The sequence below is a fragment of the Arctopsyche grandis genome, chromosome 12, assembly GCF_051622035.1.
Source record: "Arctopsyche grandis isolate Sample6627 chromosome 12, ASM5162203v2, whole genome shotgun sequence".
Classification (NCBI taxonomy): Eukaryota; Metazoa; Arthropoda; class Insecta; order Trichoptera; family Hydropsychidae; genus Arctopsyche; species Arctopsyche grandis.
In genome coordinates this window covers 27,131,823-27,152,591 of record NC_135366.1, presented here as the reverse complement: position 1 = coordinate 27,152,591, position 20,769 = coordinate 27,131,823, and the positions used below count along the sequence as shown (strand labels likewise).

The 20,769-nt window shown below is 34.6% G+C and overlaps 2 protein-coding genes across 6 annotated transcripts in view; one reads left to right on the top strand and one right to left on the bottom strand.

The window, feature by feature from the left end:
- The window catches only part of Pdk (pyruvate dehydrogenase kinase), a 25,987-nt gene extending 9,689 nt beyond the window's left edge, over positions 1-16,298 (top strand). Inside the window, exons 2-9 of one of the 3 annotated variants that reach the window (XM_077443086.1) lie at positions 8,505-8,712; positions 9,387-9,571; positions 9,657-9,827; positions 10,964-11,142; positions 11,218-11,332; positions 12,251-12,310; positions 13,732-13,841; positions 13,926-15,909. In XM_077443086.1, coding sequence (XP_077299212.1) covers positions 8,505-8,712; positions 9,387-9,571; positions 9,657-9,827; positions 10,964-11,142; positions 11,218-11,332; positions 12,251-12,310; positions 13,732-13,841; positions 13,926-14,102 — 1,205 coding nt within the window. In that variant the 3' untranslated portion in view covers positions 14,103-15,909. Of the gene's footprint in view, positions 1-8,504; positions 8,713-9,386; positions 9,572-9,656; positions 9,828-10,954; positions 11,143-11,217; positions 11,333-12,250; positions 12,311-13,731; positions 13,842-13,925 lie in introns of all 3 variants that reach the window. The other 2 variants (XM_077443088.1, XM_077443087.1) reach the window with 2 other exon arrangements.
- sel (canopy family protein seele) lies at positions 15,825-20,769 on the bottom strand. Of its 3 annotated transcripts, none has more exons than XM_077443090.1 (6): positions 19,820-20,135; positions 17,425-17,492; positions 17,244-17,343; positions 17,009-17,163; positions 16,844-16,933; positions 15,825-16,767 (listed from the first exon to the last, which is right to left on the bottom strand). In XM_077443090.1, exons 2-6 carry the CDS (start codon positions 17,431-17,433, stop codon positions 16,552-16,554), a joined length of 570 nt encoding a protein of 189 aa, XP_077299216.1. In that variant the 5' UTR covers positions 17,434-17,492; positions 19,820-20,135; the 3' UTR covers positions 15,825-16,551. The 3 variants fall into 3 exon arrangements, with proteins under 3 accessions (XP_077299216.1, XP_077299215.1, XP_077299217.1); XM_077443089.1 differs by having other exon boundaries at positions 16,166-16,767; positions 19,812-20,769; XM_077443091.1 differs by having other exon boundaries at positions 16,166-16,767; positions 19,805-19,946.

Here is a 20,769-nt window from a genome sequence, read left to right as displayed (position 1 = left end):
AAATTTGCAGATTGTATCCTTATCAACACTCAAACTGATTAGAAGTATCCAGAACGAAAGTGAAAATATTTACAACTGTGGCTTTATTCTGAAGTGTTTTTTGAATATATCTAATAAATACAGTGAGCGACAAAAATAGGTACGCAGTAGCAAAATTTCATTTTATTCGTATATATCGCAATATTTTTCATTTAAAAGTTTCTGAAATCATGACTAGGATCATTAAGATAATAAAACAAGACAAATTATTAATTATATTGATGTATTTATTGAGATATTGGAATTATTTACGAAATCGACAAAGTTGGGAAAAAAGCATTGGCAGTTCTTCGGGAGTTTTTAATTTAATTTAAAGCGGTTTTCACGGTATACATTTTTTAAATGTTTCCTATTAATAATATATACATAAAACAATAATATATAAATAAAATAAAGCTTAATATTTAGTAATTCCCCCTTTGTTTTTGATTACTGCCTCAATTCTTCTGGGTATAGAATAAAACAATTTTTTTATAACATCTGGGGAAATATCCTTTTCCCATGCCTCCGTTATTATGTTTTCCAGCTCTTGAAGCGTTTTTGGATTGCAGGCTTTTACTTTCCTCTTCAAAATCGCCCATAAATTTTCGACAATGTTCAGGTCTGGACTGTTCCCGGGCCAGGTAAGGGATTTAATTCCCAAACTTTCTTTATAATTGGTTATCTAAAACAAGTCGATAATATTTACCACATAAAAAAACAAATTAAAGATAGAAAAACGGTTTGATAACTTACAGAACGAGCTCGATATCAAGGTGCAGATTCGTCCTGAAATATTGGTTCAGCGACGAATTCTGTGAGTGCTTCGATGGTGGGTAAAACACGTTCCCGTATCGTGTTTTCGTATTGGATGGCATTCATGGACCTTCGGACGAACTCTAGCGCCCCCATTCCATATCCTGTAATGCACCCCCATATCATGACATACGGGGAATGCTTCGCGGTCGCGAAACACAACTTGCGTGAAAACATACTCCACTTCTACGGCGAACTGTGGTCTTCCCATCTGATCCAATAAGATTCCAATTAGATTCATCTGAGAAAACCACCCTGTACCAGTCCTCTGATATCCAATTCTTCTTGTCCTTGGCCCATTTCAACTGCTTTTTCTTCATTGAAACCGCCAGAAGTGGCTTTTTCGCGAATTTGATCGCTCTAAACCCTAATTTATTCAGCTTCCTTTGGATCAAACGGGTATGTTCTGCTGTGGATGTTGAAGTGTAAACCTCATCCCTGATTTTAGAAGCAGTAATAAATTGATCTTGAAGAGCAGCACGTTTTATGACACGATTTTCACGTTCCATCAATTTTGACTTCCTTCCAGATCCTGGAGCCCTTGTTAATAATCCTGTATCACTGTATTTTTTGATGAATTTTCTCACAGAACCTTCACTGAACCCCACCCGACGAGCAATCTCTCGATACGCGATTCGCTCTTTCGTAAGAGCCAAAATTACCGCTTTTTCATCGGTCGACATTTGGCGTGCGGACGACATTTTTCCGATGCGATGCTATTGCAACCAAAGTTAACGCGAAACTAAATAGGGAATTGACCATCAGCTTTGTAAATCTTTGAACCAACGGTACATGGAGTTGTGTAAAAAAAAAAAAAAGGTTGGGGTCTCATTGTTTACGGCAGGTAGAGAGGTTTGTTTCGCGCTGTTTGTCCGAAATCTATGTGCGTACCTATTTTTGTCGCTCACTGTATATCAATGGGAAATGAGTGTCAGACAAGTTGTATGATAAACGAGCGATTATTTGAGATTGTAAACGAGCAAATCTTCGATATTGCGATGTGACTGATAAAAATTGAAAACAAGACTTGCGTTAGCATTTGTTTACGTATGCATACATATATCTATTTGTCAACATTTGCGATAGCATTTGTTTTTCGAACTTGTTTATTTCCAGCAAAGTAATCAATTACATAAATGGCCTTATACTGCTTCGTTCTTTCCAAAGTTGTGCAATTACTTTTATATAATACGTATATGAAGAGAACTCTTGATTATTTTTCTATTCTTAACCGGACAGCTTGTTTATTTTTTAGATTGTTATTATATCTTACATATATATTTGTGTATATATATGGGTCTCTAAAAGTGTTTGATGTATGTAAATACATATACTATCTAGGTCGAGGTCGTTTACGGACAGTAAGAATACGTTAACTGCACACGTTAGCAGTATTATGCGATAAAATGCATTTCTATTTTTATATAACTGTTAAATATGCGTCAGTTGCATTTTAATCCAAGATTTAATAATGTAAATCGATTGAATGAAACGGAAGTTATATATGTATGTATGTAAGTAGTAGAATAATGGTCAAAGGAAATGCTCGAGTGGTACCCGATAGAATGTATGCAAATATTCAAAGCGAATTAAACAATGGACAGATTCAAGTTGGAGAATAATTGAATGTTGGATGGAGTTGTTACATACATATATTATATATACCAGGAAGGCTCAATGTGTCTTCCTGGCCAACTACAAACGTAGTTATACTATTTTAGATTAATTTTAACAAACCATCATACAGACATTTATGGAGAAATTTGCAGCATTTTATACGAATAAGTGAAAATCGAAAATTGCAAGAAATGGGTAGAAGCTGGCGATTCGTTGGAACCGTTTCAATGAAAATCAGATAAATTAGCAAACTCTGATAGGAAGCGATCGACCTGGAGTCGCAAACCAAGGTCTGGCCAACAGCATCCAGTGGGACTAGAACCTGTGACCACTATGTTTGAAAGTATTATATCTATATATTAACCACTAGTCCATGCTGCATAACAAGGAGAGGAATAGAAGAAAATTCGAATATGAAAAGGATAAAACGAGAAGCAATTGAAATAAAAATACGAGGGCGAGAATCATCTCAGATGAATTACTTTTGCTGAGATTGATGAACCCTTATGGTTTCTACAACATATGACGACAATAAGCACGGGTTGAATTCAACAGAGTGTTTACACACCGAGAAAAGATACTTCTCAGCATTTCCAAGATCTAAATGTAACATTTTTGTGAGTGACAATGGCCACTTATGTATGTAGATTGCCAACTGTAAGTATGTATCTATGAACTTGCTATACTAAAACCAAAACAGGCTACTACCTAAAGCTTCATATTTGTTTCTTGCTAGATACATACATACAATTGTACATATTCTGGGTTGTGGCAATTATCTCTTGGGAACAATGACTAGATGAGAGACCGTTCTAGAATAGTCTCCCCCTTCCTACACGTTTGCGCACTGCACAAAACTGAATTGCACATATACATATGTATGTATACCATGCATGGAATCGATTAGCGTGCATAAATGGTATCATTAAGTTTGTCAAATCGAAGTACTTGCTCGAAAATAGGAAATAATTGTATAAATATTGAACAAAGGCAACTTGTGTAATTATTAAGTTTATAAAAAAAAACCCATACACCCAAGAAAACAGTCAAAAACTACTCGACTTATCTTGATAGTCTTAAATACATATGTGTCATATTTCGTACCCAAGGTTACAGAGAATCTACGCAGGTACGATCTGTCTTAAAACGTCTGCTTCCAAAATCAGAATAATTGTTTACTTCATTGATAATATGTCGCTATCTCGATTTTGCGATAGTAAAAGTAGGTCACACCGGTTTATATATTTTTACTCGCACGTGCTGTGCTTGCAGTGGTATTTGAAGTGAACTAACCCACCAGCCGGCTGGTGGGTGTGTACATTTACTCGTGTGCTTCTGGAATTTTGCCACGAATACTGTTGGAAAATTTCCTCTATTTCCTTTCGCACATAGGATGATTTAATGGTATTCGAGCTGTACGATAAAAATTGATACGATTTGCGCGAGCAGAATTCAAATTTGTCCTGACCTTTGGATCATGTGTGTATGTTGTTTACATACAAAAATAAGACATGAGTTTAGAAATTTGGAGCATTCACTATTTTATCAAGTAGATTTAGTCTTTGTACACAAAACCTTTGTCCACTTGATCTCTGGTTGTACATTTCTTTGTTAAATTTTACCTTTAGTAGTGATGTATGTATTATTGATGATTTGGCTCGACGCATCTGCTATTTCTCATTATGCCATCATCTCCTTTGTGCAAACTTCAGCAGCTGGTTTTGTTCAAATGCAAATAAATCGGCACGTGGCGAACGCAAAACTGGGCAAATACAATACTCATCAAGTACCACATTTTCTGTATTTGCATGCAAAACTACAGACAAATAAGCGGAATGTTTTGGTGGTACTGCAGTCTAATCAGCTTGACCCAATGATTTTCGCAGAAATTGGATGTGCATTTTATTTTAAAACATGTATCTAAAGATACATTAGTAATCAATTGCGTCAAAACAATTTAACGACTAGTGTAATCGAAATTACGCTTTTTATGACGTTTGTTTTCGTATACTTCTTTAGTATTTATAAATACGCCTACAATTGGAAAGATAACCTTTTGTTTTTGGGATGCTTCCACTTGTTTCTAGATATCATTTTTCGAATTGGTTTAACCATTTTGAAATGAAGTACATATATGTATACTTAACTAATGATATGATCAGATATTATCATAGTTTTCTGTATCTACTTGCAAAATCATTCAAACCGAAGTATGTACTTCTAACGGAGTATTAGATCCGAGGTCTAAGAAGCGGAAGTGAGACTTCTCAGAGAACTCATGAAATTTACTAAATTTGAGTAATTACTGAACACTGAATTGATTCCCTAACCCTGTATATATTTATATTAAAAGATGGGTAGGGCACGTCTTCAGGATGTCTAAAGAAAGTCTGCAACAAAGGAGGCTTGCATAAAAGTATAGGGAAGTAAAAGATCGATAACACGATCCAGAAAATAAGATGAGGCTCAATCTGCGCAATACAGCAGGAACAGGTTCTAGTAGTAACAGAAAATTAGATAAGAGTACTAAAGAAAAAGATGGGAAACTAGGGAAGGAATAATTCATGGCAGTATAATGCAACTACGGTTGTAAATGCAATGCAATTTGAATATGATTTCAAAGAAATATTCTAGAACTTTTGAATACATAATTTCTGGAGCTCATCCAACATATGTATATCCAAATGCATTGGTAGCAGTGTTTGTAGATAGAAATGGTCTAATACTTCTCGTTTTCATCATCAAACGTTAACGTCAAAAGTGCCACATTGACATGTTATGTCAACACTGTCACATTGATATGCTAATTACTTTTTGATAAGCATTCTTCAACCTTTATACTTCAATTGACTACTCCAAGTATCGTAATGTGCATTTAATCATTTGAATTCTAGAACCATTATCTTCTATCCAAACGACATGCCCCCAAAGAGGAGGTACGGTCTTGACAATCTAATAATTATCGATTTTCAATAACTCAAGTTGGTAAGTTGTTTTTAACGATTCCAATAATCGTCGCCAATTTTCCACTGACGACCAATATTTACCCGTTTGTCAAGTATCTGGCTCGGTCATGTCCTTGACGATGAACTGCAGTGATGCTAATGCATTTCTAGTGGGCAACTGGTCCTGTGCAACTTTTGCATGTCTTGTATTCACAATATAAATATTATATATATATAAGTTCAAAACCCACACATTAAATAAAAGTCTCACAAAAACTCGAACAGATACCTGCATAACGGTACATAAGTACAAGCACCTATCTACCTGTAAACAAAAACCTGTGCACCTGACAGTGATTCATCTGAGTGCTCAGATCTTAATTTTTTTGTTCACACTGCTCTACTAACTTGTAAATCATACCTGCACTTTAGGCCAAAGTCTATGTTTGCACCTTTGCGTTAATTTTAATGGCCGCCATTTTGTGTTATTTGTTAGCACAATACATACATCATTTCTTATTGAGTGTCTCTTTTATGATTTATTTATCGGTTTGATTGGTAATTTTGAGCTTTATTAGCACGATTTGTTTTATCGGCGTCTGTAAATAAGTTTATCTGTCATATTGCCAAATGCCATCTGACAATAAAACGCGTCGCTCTTATCAACGTTATACAATATGTATTTTGAAAACACAACATTTCTATTTATATGTGGTGTTTTGCAAACTTGCGCAACTGCTTTAGAAATAAACAATGGTATATATAAAACTTTACTTGTCAATGTATGATGTTTGGTCATTGCTTGATTGCCTTGCCCCTTTCCCTTTACCTATCTACGTGGTCGTAGTGTAGACATGTCGCATCACCACGTAGACTTTCATTAATTGCTTTAAAAGTGGCAACATATCATCATCAATACAATACTCAATTTGTAAGTATTCAAATATTCAATAATCTGATTGTTAGGAGACATAGGCTGTAGAGTAAAATGCGAGTCGTTGGGCGATTTAAATCATTGTTTATTTGACGGAGCGCCACAACGTACTAGCTCATTCGACGCGTTACATGTTACCAACCTCATCATTCATTCTACTCATGCGTGCCAACCTAATCATTCTAAATCCCACAATTATATCAAACAACAATGCATAAATAGTAAAGTAAATAGTGAAATATTTAAAATATCAAATTACGACTTAAGGCAAAAACACATTTAGCAGTACGTGGTACGTGTTTTTTTTTTTAGATACTTTTAAACAAGCTAATTAAACGCAGCAACCCTAGCCCATATACATGGTACACAGTCCCAAAAATCATCCCCTGGAGTGTTTTCGGTGATATTTTATCCTTGCTTGACAATGATCGATAATGGTGAATCCCATATTTGAAGAAATGTGGGAGAAACTTGTCGGTTGCATATGGATATGCATTCATGTGTGACTTCCCCAACATATGCATTCTGCACGTGCAACTTCACCCAAATTCGGTTTGGGGAACACCCACTGTTTACGGTCACAGCGGGAAGCCAAGGACACGTGACGTCCCACACCACTCGGTGTGTTTTCGCCCTTACGGTTCGTTTATACCAGTACAGCTTAAGCCGGAAACTGCGCGTTAAAAGCACTTTGAAAAATATTCTTAAGTACCTACATTCTATATGGACACATTCATAAGTTCCGTAATTTGTATGTGACGAACCAAAACAGCAGTTCAATTTTGAAAACTGTAGATTTAGATATAAAAATTCATCTTTTTATAGTAGATAGAAGAATAATAAGCCAGTTATGAACCACCCACGTCTCTCGCAATCTAATGAAAAGTATTATTCTTATTTTTACATAAAAATTATATTATACCAAGCTTTATAAACATATTTTGCTCTACGACAGATTCAGCATGCAAATTTTACCATCATATATGTATGTAAGTAAACACTCGCCGACCACATGACCGGAATGGTGTTGTTTACGTTTGTACGTTGATTAATTAAGAATTCATACAACATTTATAGTGGTTTCCGCACACGAACAACACCATGAAATCATCACCGGCAATATTATGTATGTATGTATGTATGTACTTCAAAACATCATCATTGCTTCGTTGTCATTGTCACTATGATCCAACACACGCGAAATATTGTACTAATGAAAACTCGAGTACCAGATGTTCCGTGATCGAGATTTTAGTGACTTGCGCGAGATCGCTTTTTGCGCAATAATCCGTTTACTGACCTTAACATCTGATGTCTAAACGTCAATAAATTATACGTATGAATTATTTAGTTCGATTCACACGCATTATGTCGATCGATGTCAAATATTCCATTGTTGTCAAAATGAACAATGGTAATATTGTAATCAATCCCGCTGATGACCGAGCCGTTAAAGACAACGACCTCGATATGACCATATGACTCGTTGTTCCATCACATGGGCACATTTAAATTGGAAATTTTGTTATTTGACAACACCAAGTTTGTTATCTTTATTTTCAGTAATAAATTTCAAGTCGTAAAAGTTCTAATCGAGGTCGCCGCCATTTATAATTGCGACAGGTTTTATTTTAGAAGTAACAGCTTAGAAAAAGTATGGTAAATTAAACTCAAACCTCCAGCTGAAGTCGTCAAAGTTTGGCTGATTGCTAAAACAAATCTGTTGTCAGTACTGACAACATATATTTTCGCCGAAGATTGGGTTTGTTATTGGAAATTAAGGGTGAAAACACACTTAAGTGTGGCAGTTTTCTGTACAATATTTGGGTAGTTTTCTGTACGGCTATTTTCCTTTGCGACAGAACCGCGCGAGCGATTTTCGTAGCGGTGATTATCCTGGTAGCAATTCAAATTTGGGATGTAATCACCGAACCGGATAAAGTATCACCGAAAACACTCCAGGGGATGATTTTTATGACTGTGTACCATTTACATATATGGGCTAGAAGTGCTGCGTTTTTTTCATGTTTATCTAAAACAAAAACAAATACCATGTACTACTCAGTGTATTTTCGCCGTGTCACCGTAGTAGCCATGGGCCTCGTTTTAATTCATCTCTTTATACTTTTATATTTTTAAGTCACAATAATAAATTTGATTTTAATTTGTTTTAGGTCTGAACGCTTGTGAAAGAAAATCGTTTGTATTCCTCAGGAAAGAATTACCAGTCAGGTTAGCAAACATCATGAAGGAAATTGCCTTACTGCCTGAAAATCTCCTGAGGATGCCATCGGTAGGAATGGTGAACCAGTGGTATGCCACGTCGTTCGATGAAATTATACAGTTTGAAAAGAACGACCCGAGCAATTCCACTTTACATGAGTAAGTTACATTCAATATAAGCTATAGTTATTGGCCACTTGAATGTGATACGACAATACAAAATATTACAGCTAGCAGTAAACCCAACTAGCAGTAGAGCCATCCGTATGGCTCTGTTGTTGCGTTTATATTTAGAACCGAGAGATTACTGGGTTCGATTCCGTGCTATTCTTTAATACTGCTGGTTAGACTTGGATATGTGTGACTCCAAGTCCATCGTTTCTTATTAGAGTTTGCCAATTTATCTGATTTTCATTGTTGAAACGGTTCCTCAAATTGTCAAAAATCATCCTACCCACTATCATACATATCTGAATTTGATTTATGTACAAATGTAAAAATGTATGCACAAGTCTAAATCCATAGATGTCTCAATGGATTAATTCATTAATTAATTGTTAATTTCGTGTTCTTCAGCCTCTCGGAATCCAGTAATTTATGTAATAAAAATGCTGCAATGTTTATAATTAATTGTCTAGGAAGGCACATTGGGGTCTACTTCTCCTGGTATATACTTATCTAAAAAATAAAAGACTCATTAATATCACAGGGTTGCTATTTTGTAAATTTTAAATCTATGTGGCCAATAACTGTACACCGAACAACAATTGTAGCGTTTCTCTTACATGCAATTTATATGAACTCTGTTGATTTGTATATTATTTTCTTTTTAGTTTTTGCTCATCGCTGGTGAAGATTCGCAACCGGCATGCGGACGTAGTCCAAACAATGGCACAGGGTGTTTTAGAACTGAAAGAGAGTCACGAAGTGGACAATCAGACTGAAAATTCGGTGCAATATTTCCTAGATCGCTTCTACATGAGTCGCATCTCCATTAGAATGCTTATAAATCAACACAGTGAGTTGCTTTTAACATGTGCTCACTCCATATATTATATGCAGTTTATTTTTGAAGTATGCAATCTTCATAATTAATATTTCAGCGCTACTCTTCGGCCAACAACCACCGTCGTTGTTGACAAGCCGTCAAGTCGGTTGCATCGACCCAGTGTGTGACTTGGGCTCGGTGGTGAAAGACGCTTATGAAAATGCCAGGTTCCTCTGTGATCAGTATTATCTCAACTCTCCAGAATTAGTCTTGAAAGAACAAAACGGTAAGAATATTATTTGAGAAACTGCAGTAATTTGCTGGTTTAAACTACCAAAAAAAGAAAATAAATTTTGTGTATTTGGTGACTCATCATTCGTCAATAGTCAACAAGTGTTTCTATATCCCGCTCACCACGCGTTGAGCAAAACCGGTTCGTAATTCAGTTCGGGGCTGTCGCTTATCTGCCTTGGTCCCGTGGTCGCCAGCTTCAGTTTACCTGCTACTCTGGCACTTGCGAGTGGTACTGTGTGTAGAGTGTAGAGTCATTCGAAGCAGAGAAAAAAAGATCTGTATTACCGTATATAGAAGGTCGCTTTTAGTTGGCTGCGTAAAGGTCTCTTTGGGGCAGAATTAGCCAGCTCCGGTCATCTATATTCTCTATACGATTCGGAAAAAAACATGACACCGTCAACGTTTTTCGACATTTCAACTATATTTTATTGTTTTGTAGGGGTGGGGTGGAGGATCCAAATGAAAGGCCAAAGTCGCTTCACAGCATTTATTGGGTGATTAAGGAGGCCCACGCGCAGCCAGCGCTCGTTCCAGAATAATCTGATAGGGCCTAAGTACCTCCTTTTAAGGGACAGGTTCCTCATTACAGCTTCCTCGATTCGTTTGTTTATCTATTGTTTAGGCACGTACGGTCTCAGGCACGCACAGTCTCACACTTTCGCGCTCTCAGTTCTGAGAATTCTACCCGCCACTTAGTGCGTCCCGTTAAGCTAATTTGGGGGTTTCCATTGTCCACTCATGACTGCACTTTAGTCGGTGGATAATCCCTGATGCGCTTAACCGGCGGCTCCTCGTTCCTGCGCTACAGTATGCTTAAATTGTCAAACATAATATGACAATGTTACTAAAACTATATTAAGTTCATTTTTTTGGGGAAAAAAATATGTAAGGGGGGCTTTATCATGCTAGTGCCCCACCGGATTTTAAAGCCACGAATCGCCGATGATTATACTCAATATCATTTTGGTGGCTTGAAAGCTACGATGTGTATATTATATCATATAAAAAAAAAACTAATTGTAATAATGCTTCACTTTTTACCTCAAAATCTGTGGCCAACTACTGTGTATGAAGCTGTCAATTATACTTCTCTTTGTTTCAATGTTTTAAACTTTGCTTATTTTTCAGAATTGGGTGTTGCAAGTGAAATAAGAATAGTGTACGTACCTTCGCATCTTTATCACATGCTCTTCGAGCTGTTCAAAAACGCTATGAGAGCTGTCGTAGAACACCACGGCAGTAATCAAGATGCTTTGCCCCCAATTGAAGTGACTATCGTCAAGGGTAAAGAAGACGTGTGCGTCAAGGTTCGTATTGATTTGTTCTTCTTCTTCTTATTCTGCTTAAGACCTTTTTAATATACGTTTTTGATTACTTTTTAGATGTCGGATCGCGGTGGTGGTATTCCTCGAAGCGTGGTCGATCAGCTTTTCAAATACATGTACAGTACAGCTCCACAGCCGTCTAAATCTGACGCTCATACAGTTCCTCTTGCCGGTAATATATTTTATGTACACCAGAGTTCCCGAATTTTTTAGTAATATAATATATTTTAAGTAATATGGAATGCCAGATCTTGTGGTTATTAAAAACACAGATCGGCTGTCTCCTGTTAGAATTTTCCAATTTTTTTCTAGTTTGATTATTATTGTGACGGAACCAATAAATCAGTATCCTGCCCCTCAGTTTCTCGCAAATTCGAGTTATTAGCATTTCGAATTTGTTGAATCTTATAAATGCTACCTACATAGTATATTTCTCGCAAATTTGCTGTGTATCAAAAATTTTGTTGACTGTCCATAGATGTCTCTATTTTATTCTATGTACTATTATGTTTGAAAAATTGTTAGTACTTATGTACAAATATAATCTAAACATGTATCGCCTTGGGGTAATTCCTGTCAGGGCACTTATGACGTATGTACGTATGTATATGATAAAAAAATTATAACCTTAGAAATTTATTTAACATACATATTTAATAGTAATTAAGATAATTTCATTAGATATGTATTTGATAATTGGCTATAGGTGTTGTTTATTACTGGGTATTAACAACTAGCAGATACATACACATGATATTCCTGAAGGAATTTTGATTTGAGTGAAGAAAAGTAGGGGAAATGCTACATTTATTGGCCACTTGAACTAAAACACTAGCACTGGCGCTAATTGATTGCAAAATAATATAATGCTATCAGTTAATGGAAAACAGGAGCACTATCGAGGACATGAATACCACTTGTATTTTAACGTCAAATTCCACACGGCCAACAACTGTACCGTTTCCCTTATATCTGAAATGAATTCAGGCATTTAACTATATTGGATAACCATATTGAGGTCTGTTTAAGAACAATCTAATGATTATTTATATTAATTTGTATGTTGTTCCTTTGGTTTTCTTCTCTTTAGGCAATTTTAAAATGACTAACTCCGTCAACGGTAACGTCCAACACGAGACCACTATAGCGGGTAAGATTTGCGTGTTCGATAAATGCAAACGCTTGGGTTTTTGCCACTTGTCGTTGAGCTCATATACATATAAGGCACATGCAATATTGTGCACACAGAAAACGTGTTTATCGGTTGAGGGATAAACGTGCACGTGAATCGCTTTCCATGTCTCAATGTTTATGTTTTAACATCTAGTGATACAGATGATATAAGTTAATAATATCCCAATTGACGCACGATATAATCCCACATATGTATATGTATGTACACACTATCTTTTGCTAGTATTATTTGGCATTAAAACCAATTGTAATGTAACAGCATGTGTTGATTGTATTTTTAATTATAAATTATCATCATCCCTAAATAAATACATAAAGGTCGTTACATTTATGAAAGCCCACCCCGCATCTATTCCTTGCAGGGGGGGGGGGGTGAACCTTCATAAATTAAACGACCTTTTTCATTTTATCAATATATTTATAGTACAATTGGTTTATAGACATGCGTATATATGTATGTATGTACAAAATTGGCAAACATTGTCAAGAACATTGGCATTTCAAATATGTACTAGTATTTGCCGGTGACACTTTTATTTTTAAACTGATATAAATACTTCCAGATATCGATTACACATATGCCAAATTAAATAAACACTTCCTGTGAATGTTCTTCTTCGTGTTTGTTAATTACAACTTTACATATGTGTATACTAGTTGAAATATACAATAATTGGTCGCTTCGTAGTAGTTTATCATATGATGACGAAATTAATGAAATGACGGTAGTGTTGTAAACACGCTGCTTATATGACAGATGGGAAGAAAGTAAAGTAGTAGCTAGCAACATGATCGGATCGGTCCGAACTCACAAGATGGCGAAAGAAAATCGACCATGTCGTAGGCCCCCTACAGTACTCCCCCCCTAGTGATAACGATACAAATAAAAATTACAATGTTGCAAAAAAATATATACATATATACAAAATATGACTTGTTTGTGGTCGTGGACCATCCGCTCTGGTGTGTGTGGTGTTGCCCCGAATCTGGTACCGTGGTGGAATCTAGGTGGACAACAGATTTTAAAACAATGATGTCGTGGACGTATGTGGTGAGACAAGGCTTGTGGGCACAGGCGAAGACATGGATTGATGGTTGATGAGGGTGGTTCTGCGTTGGGTGATGAGTTACGTAAAAACGTCACGTGCCTGTAATGGTCCTCTTTTTATTACTAGATTAAAAAGTGAACTGGCCGATTACTATTACAGACCGGCCAATTACTGTATTTCTTCCCAAAATTTCATATAAAATTCACTATAAAAATATTTTAGATGTTATTACATACATATGTATGTATGTATGATACAAATTCAAAATTTAGAATCAATATAAATCACTTAACTTATAATAGCTTTTTTTTTTCAAATTTATTTATAGGTTACGGTTATGGACTTCCAATCTCGCGATTATACGCCCGCTATTTCCACGGAGATCTGATGCTGATGTCTTGCGATGGCCACGGAACAGACGCCATAGTATACATGAAGGTAAGCATTATTGCAACATTTCAGCAAAGATATGAACGGCACTCATAAAAGCATATTAAAATTATTTGACCTCATTTTTTAAAGGCTCTCTCCGACGAAGCCAACGAACTGTTGCCCGTGTTCAACAAAACATCGACCAAATTCTACCGATCTTCGATTCAAATGGGCGACTGGTCCGGACGAGTCGCCACATACATATCCAAGGTGAAAGCGAATCGACAATCCACAGCATCACCGAGCGAGGTTTCGGTGGGAAGCTAGTGTTCGGCCACAAGGAGCGATAGTGGCTCCTTTGATGACTGTATCCTTACAAAGGAGAGTAATCGGTGCGATAGTAATATGACTGATAGTAGTGTGAGTTCAAAGAGTGGTTCTCTATATAAAAAAATCATCGGATTCAACAATAAAGGTATAAAAGAAGGCAACGATGCAAAATTTGCATACAGCCGCCTGCCGTTCCAAATTCAACAAGTGGATCTCAAAAAGGAGAATTTAAGCGTATTTTCTAAAAGCAATTCAAACGACATTAACCATATCAGTAAATTAAAAATGGATGATTTTCAATGCGACGAGATCAAAAGAACAAATTGTAAGCACGTCAAGTCGTCCGAAGACAACGAGCACCCGTCTGAAAACTGTCAAAAATGTATCATGGAATCACAATTGGAGCGTAAGGACAGTTTAGGCGTAGATAAAGATTTTTATGGTCATTATGGAATGAGTGATTTGCCGCAGGCTGCCGATCTTGGAAGTTGTCATGTACAAAATTGCAAGAAGCGATACAGAAGTGCCAAAGCTGACGATGACCATTCAAAGCCTGAGAATAAAGATTTGGAAAAGTGATTGTATTAACTATGTATGTTTCAATGCATCATTTTGGTGGAACTCGTCTGGGCATGATTGTTCTGAATACCCTTTTTCTTCATAGAAAACACAGTAATTAACCAGTCTGTAATAGTAGTTGGCTTAGTTGTTAAGTTAAAAATCAAGTTATATTCTATTGATTACTAGTAAGCTATTATATTATTGCAGACATACATACGTTCATACTAATGCTATTTTTTAGATACAGCCCGCTGATATAGACTAGTATATTTAGTGTGGAGAATTAAGTTTGTATGATTGAAGAATTGATATTTTAAAATACCAGTGAAGCTTATTATCTTACAGAGTTAGTGATCCATTATAGGACCACTGGTGATTTTATCTATCAGCTTAATTTGAGCTTATAAGACCTTCCATAATATACAGCATATATTCAAACATAACCTGAAAAAAAATATGAATAATTTTGAGGTTAAAACTGACGGTAATAACATTTTACGAGTTCCACCTGAAATATTAATATGATATTTTTTTAATAGCATTTTTATTAGGTATATATTTTTGTATTGTAGAATTAACTAAACATTTCAATTAAAGTGTATTTTATTTTTGCAGTTAAACAATTCAAATACTAGTTTTGCTAAATTTATTCTTTTATCTGTGAATTTATTATGTATGTGATCTCAAAAATGCAAAATAAATTTCAACTAGCTTAACTATTGTATAATATAATTGATTTTCGTGAGAAAATTTGCGTTTTTCGAACAAAGACTGCAATGTAGATTATGATTATTATTTTTTATATATGTATATTCTTGCTAGTAAACTTATGTATGTACGTAGAGTTTGTTTATTCGACCTCGTATTATGAAACAATTCCACGTCGTCGGTAAACATTAAAATATTATACACACACACATACATTCATTCCAATTATACTCGTATACATACATACATATATGTACTTTAGATGAGAAAATAGCTTATTTTATGTGTATACATAGCTGAAAATGGTTTATTTTGTCATATTGTAATCCAAAGCAAAAATTATGTGTATTGTTAAATATTAACACACAATTAGCGTACTGTGTATTGGATAGTATTTGTCGTTTATATCATATTATATTATATGAAGCAAAAATAAAAGGTTTTGAATTTCAGAATGTAAATGTAGAATTTATTTAGCATCCTTTATATGTATTATATCAACATTTAATAAAATTACAGGCAAAATGCAATATTGAAAAATATATTTTTGTTCACATTTATATATATATGTAGGTATATAACATTTTAATTATCATTATATATTTAAATAAAGGCATGTTTGTTCAGATTTATAATAAATAATGGAAGAAAAAATTAAATCTGATAATATGGAATGCACAATTATAGCACTACTGGCCCTTATATTTAATCAAAAGTACAATTTTTCTTTTTAAATTTTACTATCACAATCCGTCTACGCAGACGGCTTAAATATATATATTTTTTATTTTAAATAAATCTTCATTACGATTAAAACAACAAATAAAATTTATTTTGTGACACAACCGTATCAAACATTACATTTTAAATTGTGAAACCGTATCAACTTTCGAATAAAATATATTGTATATGAATTCTTGAGTATAAAAACTATTTGTTTAATATCGTAAAAAAATCTCAGCCACATCGACCTAACCAAACTCAAATTTAAAACAATTGCAAAATACGCAATACCTAAAACTATGATAAGTAGTTAAAACTGGTGCAACACAAAGCCAAGTATATATTTTTTAGCACACATTCAAACCAAAAAATGGCAAGAACAACCTTAATAATTGGTATAATTCTCAGTCTACAATTTGAAAATGCAATATTTATCCATCAAAATGAATCGGAACTAAAGCTCTTCCTTATCGTTCGCCTTCAATTCTAATTCGCCCACGTCTTCTTCCAACTCTTCGTCATCTTCGTAGTCATTATTAGGAGGCATATTCATTCCACCGAAGCCGTAAGGATTGGCTCCCCTACTCTTTTCATCATCAGGACTCCAATTGCGATCTTCTTCCGACGGCAACATCCAATCTTCACAAAGATTCAAATATTCATCACAGAACTAAAATATACAAAACATATATATACTATAATCAACTCATAAACAATCAATAAAAACATATTTATATTATATATACTTTGATTTTTCCATCTGGTAGCTCATCGGTTGGTCTTTTAGCATAAATTTCAACCAATTGGTCTTCATTTTCTCCGACAATTTCTTCACACTATAAAACAAATAAGTAACAACCACTAAGTAACAACGACGACTAAAACAAATCGATCATTATGTATGCACTTACATAAAACTCCAAGCTTTTATTGAGATCGTCATCAGTCACGAAATCAGTATAACTGAAATCTGGATTCATGCCGCCAGTGTCCGACATCATCTTCATGACGGCCAGTTTTTGGGTGGCCTTATATCTGACACGGACGTAATCCGTCATTTTACTACCTGAAAAGTTTTGAATCATTGAGAAATAAAATTCGCATGAATACTTAAAATTGAGTGTTTAATCGGGCGGCCAAACTTACACACGTCATCGACCATGTCAGACAGGTGAACTTGAGATCTAGACAAAGGCACTTTATTTTGGTGTATGTTACCAGTTTCATCTAGCCGATAATTTCCAATCTGAAGCGAAACAATGCATAATTTTTATCATTGTTATAATAAATTGAATAGTGTTTGTATGATTTTTTAAATTTTACTCACCTCTACCATCTTTTTGGGATTTAATTTAGAGATGGCAGATTCAAACTCATCAACTATATTACGGCATACTAAAAAATAAATAAATAAAATTTATGTAAATATATGTACATATGTATGTATGTAGCTTTACCTAATGGAACAAACCCATAATATGCAATTTCGTTAATATTTTTTGCACCAATACAATTCAATAATAATAAATAAAACGGTGTTATTGTTGTTGTTGTATGTTATTACTAAATTTGATATTATACTAAAAAGATTGATTAAGTTGTAGATAGTAAAAAAATTACTTATGTGGATTGCAGTCTTTCCTCAATTCGGCCTAAACATGATAGAAACATTGAGTCTCAGATCTACAAACATGAGGTATTGTTGAGCCAATCTTTGTTGATAGTTCAATATTTACATACATTATCAACTAAAAAAATTTATGCGTATTAAACACGAAATCGAGGTCGAATTTTCATTTCCGTGACTTTTCGTAAGTTTGGAAAAAAACATTAATTAAATAATATGCCAATAATGCATTATTGAAACACAATTTTTGACTGCAAGTAAAATGCTTTACATTTCAATTCCGCCAAAGGCATTTATTTATCTTTAGCCGAGAACCATTTAAAATATTATTGTGTTTTTAACAAGCTGGATGCACTAATGTTAAATGTTGAGGCCGGCAATCAGCATTTATATGAACTTGCAACAAGCCTGTCACAGAATTCGATTATTTTCTATTAAATTGTCGGATTTCTTATTCGAACTATATTACTAAAGATCCAAAATTTTAAAATTGTTCAGCCTTGCAAGTCCCTCTGATGAGAAAATCAGTAATGATTAATTTGAAAAATCCCAACTCATCACAAGCAAAAATGTAAATCTATTATGAATACATATTACATATATGTACAAATGAAGACTTTTAAAGATACTCTTCTTCGAACAGTGGCCCATTGAGCTTATATTCTACACCAAGCTTTCTCAAACATCCGATTTTTTTTTTTAATTGAACATATTGAATAAGGATATTTTATTTCTGATATTTTAATCTTAAAAAAAAAAAAATGTTCATATTTTACATATTATATCATGTTTTTAAAGTACAAGCCTTCTATCATCCCCCAAATAAATTAATATTAATCCTTCCCTTAAGTATTATATGTGTAATATCTTATTTTTGCTTACGAATTGCTTATTAAAAATGAAAAATAAAATTGGAAAGGGGCGCAAATTTTTCTGTTTGACTCAGGTGACAAAAATTCTAATCCCGGCTCTAATATGTATATAATACGACCATAATAATAGATCAAGAAAAAACTTCTATATATACTGTTAGCTACCAATTACTCCTCTAGGGCAATAGTCTCTATTGAAAATTTATTTAATTAATTAATTTTTCTATTGGTGTTATATATGTAAATAGGTGGGTAGTTTTTACAATTTTTTTTTTCAAATTCAACAATTGAATATAAATATTAAATTAAATATATTTAAAAGGTATTAAAAAAAAAAAATCGAGTACGCATCGAACACAGGACCGACACATTTATTTAAATTTTTTTTATTTTATAACTTAATATGCGATGATATTTCATCAGGCACAACACTAGTGTATTTTATTCGATTAATATATTAATCGAATATTATATTTGGTTGAAGTGTATGTGAAAGCGTTAAATGATTTACATATTTCACTTTAATAATAACCAGCACAATTAAAAAGAAAATTGTAAAATTAACATTTTTTTGGTAAATGCTCTCTTTTTTTTTTTGTTCATGACACCACTAGGCAACCCTAGCCCCGATCAAAAGTAGATTTTTCAAGGTACTCTCTAAACGGAAAAAAATGACTTATTTCACTTTAATAATAACCGGCACAATTATAAAGAAAAAATGTAAAAAGCCATGTGAAATGCATAAGAGGTTTGTAAAAATTAAAATTTTTTTGTTAAATGTTCTCTTTTTTGGTTCATGACACCACTAGGCAACCGTAGCCCCGATCAAAAGGTACTCTGTACTAGATTTTTCAAGGTACTCTCTAAACGGAAAAAAAATGGGTAAACCTAATTTAGAAATGATTCGCATAAAATTGGATCGGTCAGTTAAAAACAATCCCATCGAAAAAATACATTGATATTATAAAATTGGCCATAAAACCATCCCTTCCGTAGTTGAAAAAAAAAACAAAAGAATAAAAGTTTGAAACAAAATTAAAAGTGGCGCACAAACGCGTGACGTGTGCTAGCCGGCGAAACGGTTGGCACTCGTGTCGACCTCGGGCCACGTATGCCTTCCATTATCCATTATCAACAGCTGATAATGCGAACTTTGCGCAATTTACAAAACGACACAAACGCAATAATTAGATTGAAATGAATCGTACGTCGCACCTAAGCACCTGAGTGTTTTGGGGTCGATGGCAGCCCGAGCCGGCTCCACCAAAAGTGCACACAAACACAGCCATGGCAGCCACGAGAGCGCTCCCACACCCAGACGACCGCACGCCGACGACTCCATGTCGAACTGCAAAGTGCTGCGTATGCGTATGTGTATGGCCACCGATCGCTGATTGCCCACTACGATGCTAATGGCAATGGCCACGCTCCTTCACGCCATTCGTTCATACTTTTCGCTGCAACCGGTGGCCGGCGAGCGCCGAAGCGGACCACTCTTCTTATAACACACGATATAACCTATACTCGACTGACATACATATTCGGCCAATCGATATGTTCGGCTCTGTGCGATGGACTCTTGTTTTTGCGTTCGTGTTTTTCTCGGCAAAATCAATCCAGCCACATCGCATCCTTGGACCGTGTTTGGTTATTGATATTTTCATATCCATCACAGTAAATAAGCAATTTTACCCAAGTTATATAAGTTTTAACTTTAATTTCAATTCAAAGCACGCGTTAAAATTTCAACTGGCAAAACGCTGATTGAGAATCTACAATTGAAAGATGGTAAACGGATTATTCCGCAAGAAGCCATCTCGCACACGTCAGTAAAATCACAATCGCGGAACATCTGGCACTCGAGTTCTCGTTAGTACAATATTTCGCGTGGTTAGCTTTCGATTGATGGAGTTTTTGGGTGCCAGATGTTCCGTGATCGAGATTTTAGTGACCTGGTTACCGAACCTTGAAAGATATGTAGTCAATTGAATGATTAAAAATCATTATTTTTACATTCAGTCTGGTTTATAGCATTATATCTCGCTGTCGTATTTTTTTATTATTTATTTTATTAAGACATATGAACAAAATAAACAAAGATACAAAAAAATAAAAAGCATTCTTGTTTGCATCCCAAAATAGTATGTATTACATTTTTAATACTTCTACATAT

Bases quoted from the DNA above. Each gene is read 5' to 3' on its own strand.
- sel (XM_077443089.1), bottom strand. From the start codon at position 19,938: ATGGAGTCGTCGGCGTGCGGTCGTCTGGGTGTGGGAGCGCTCTCGTGG. The intron at 17,344-17,424 runs GTGAGTAAAATT...GTTTCGCTTCAG, and splicing joins ATCCCAAAAAGATGGTAGAG to ATTGGAAATTATCGGCTAGA. The intron at 16,934-17,008 runs GTAAGTGCATAC...TTTGTTTTATAG, and splicing joins ATAAAAGCTTGGAGTTTTAT to TGTGAAGAAATTGTCGGAGA.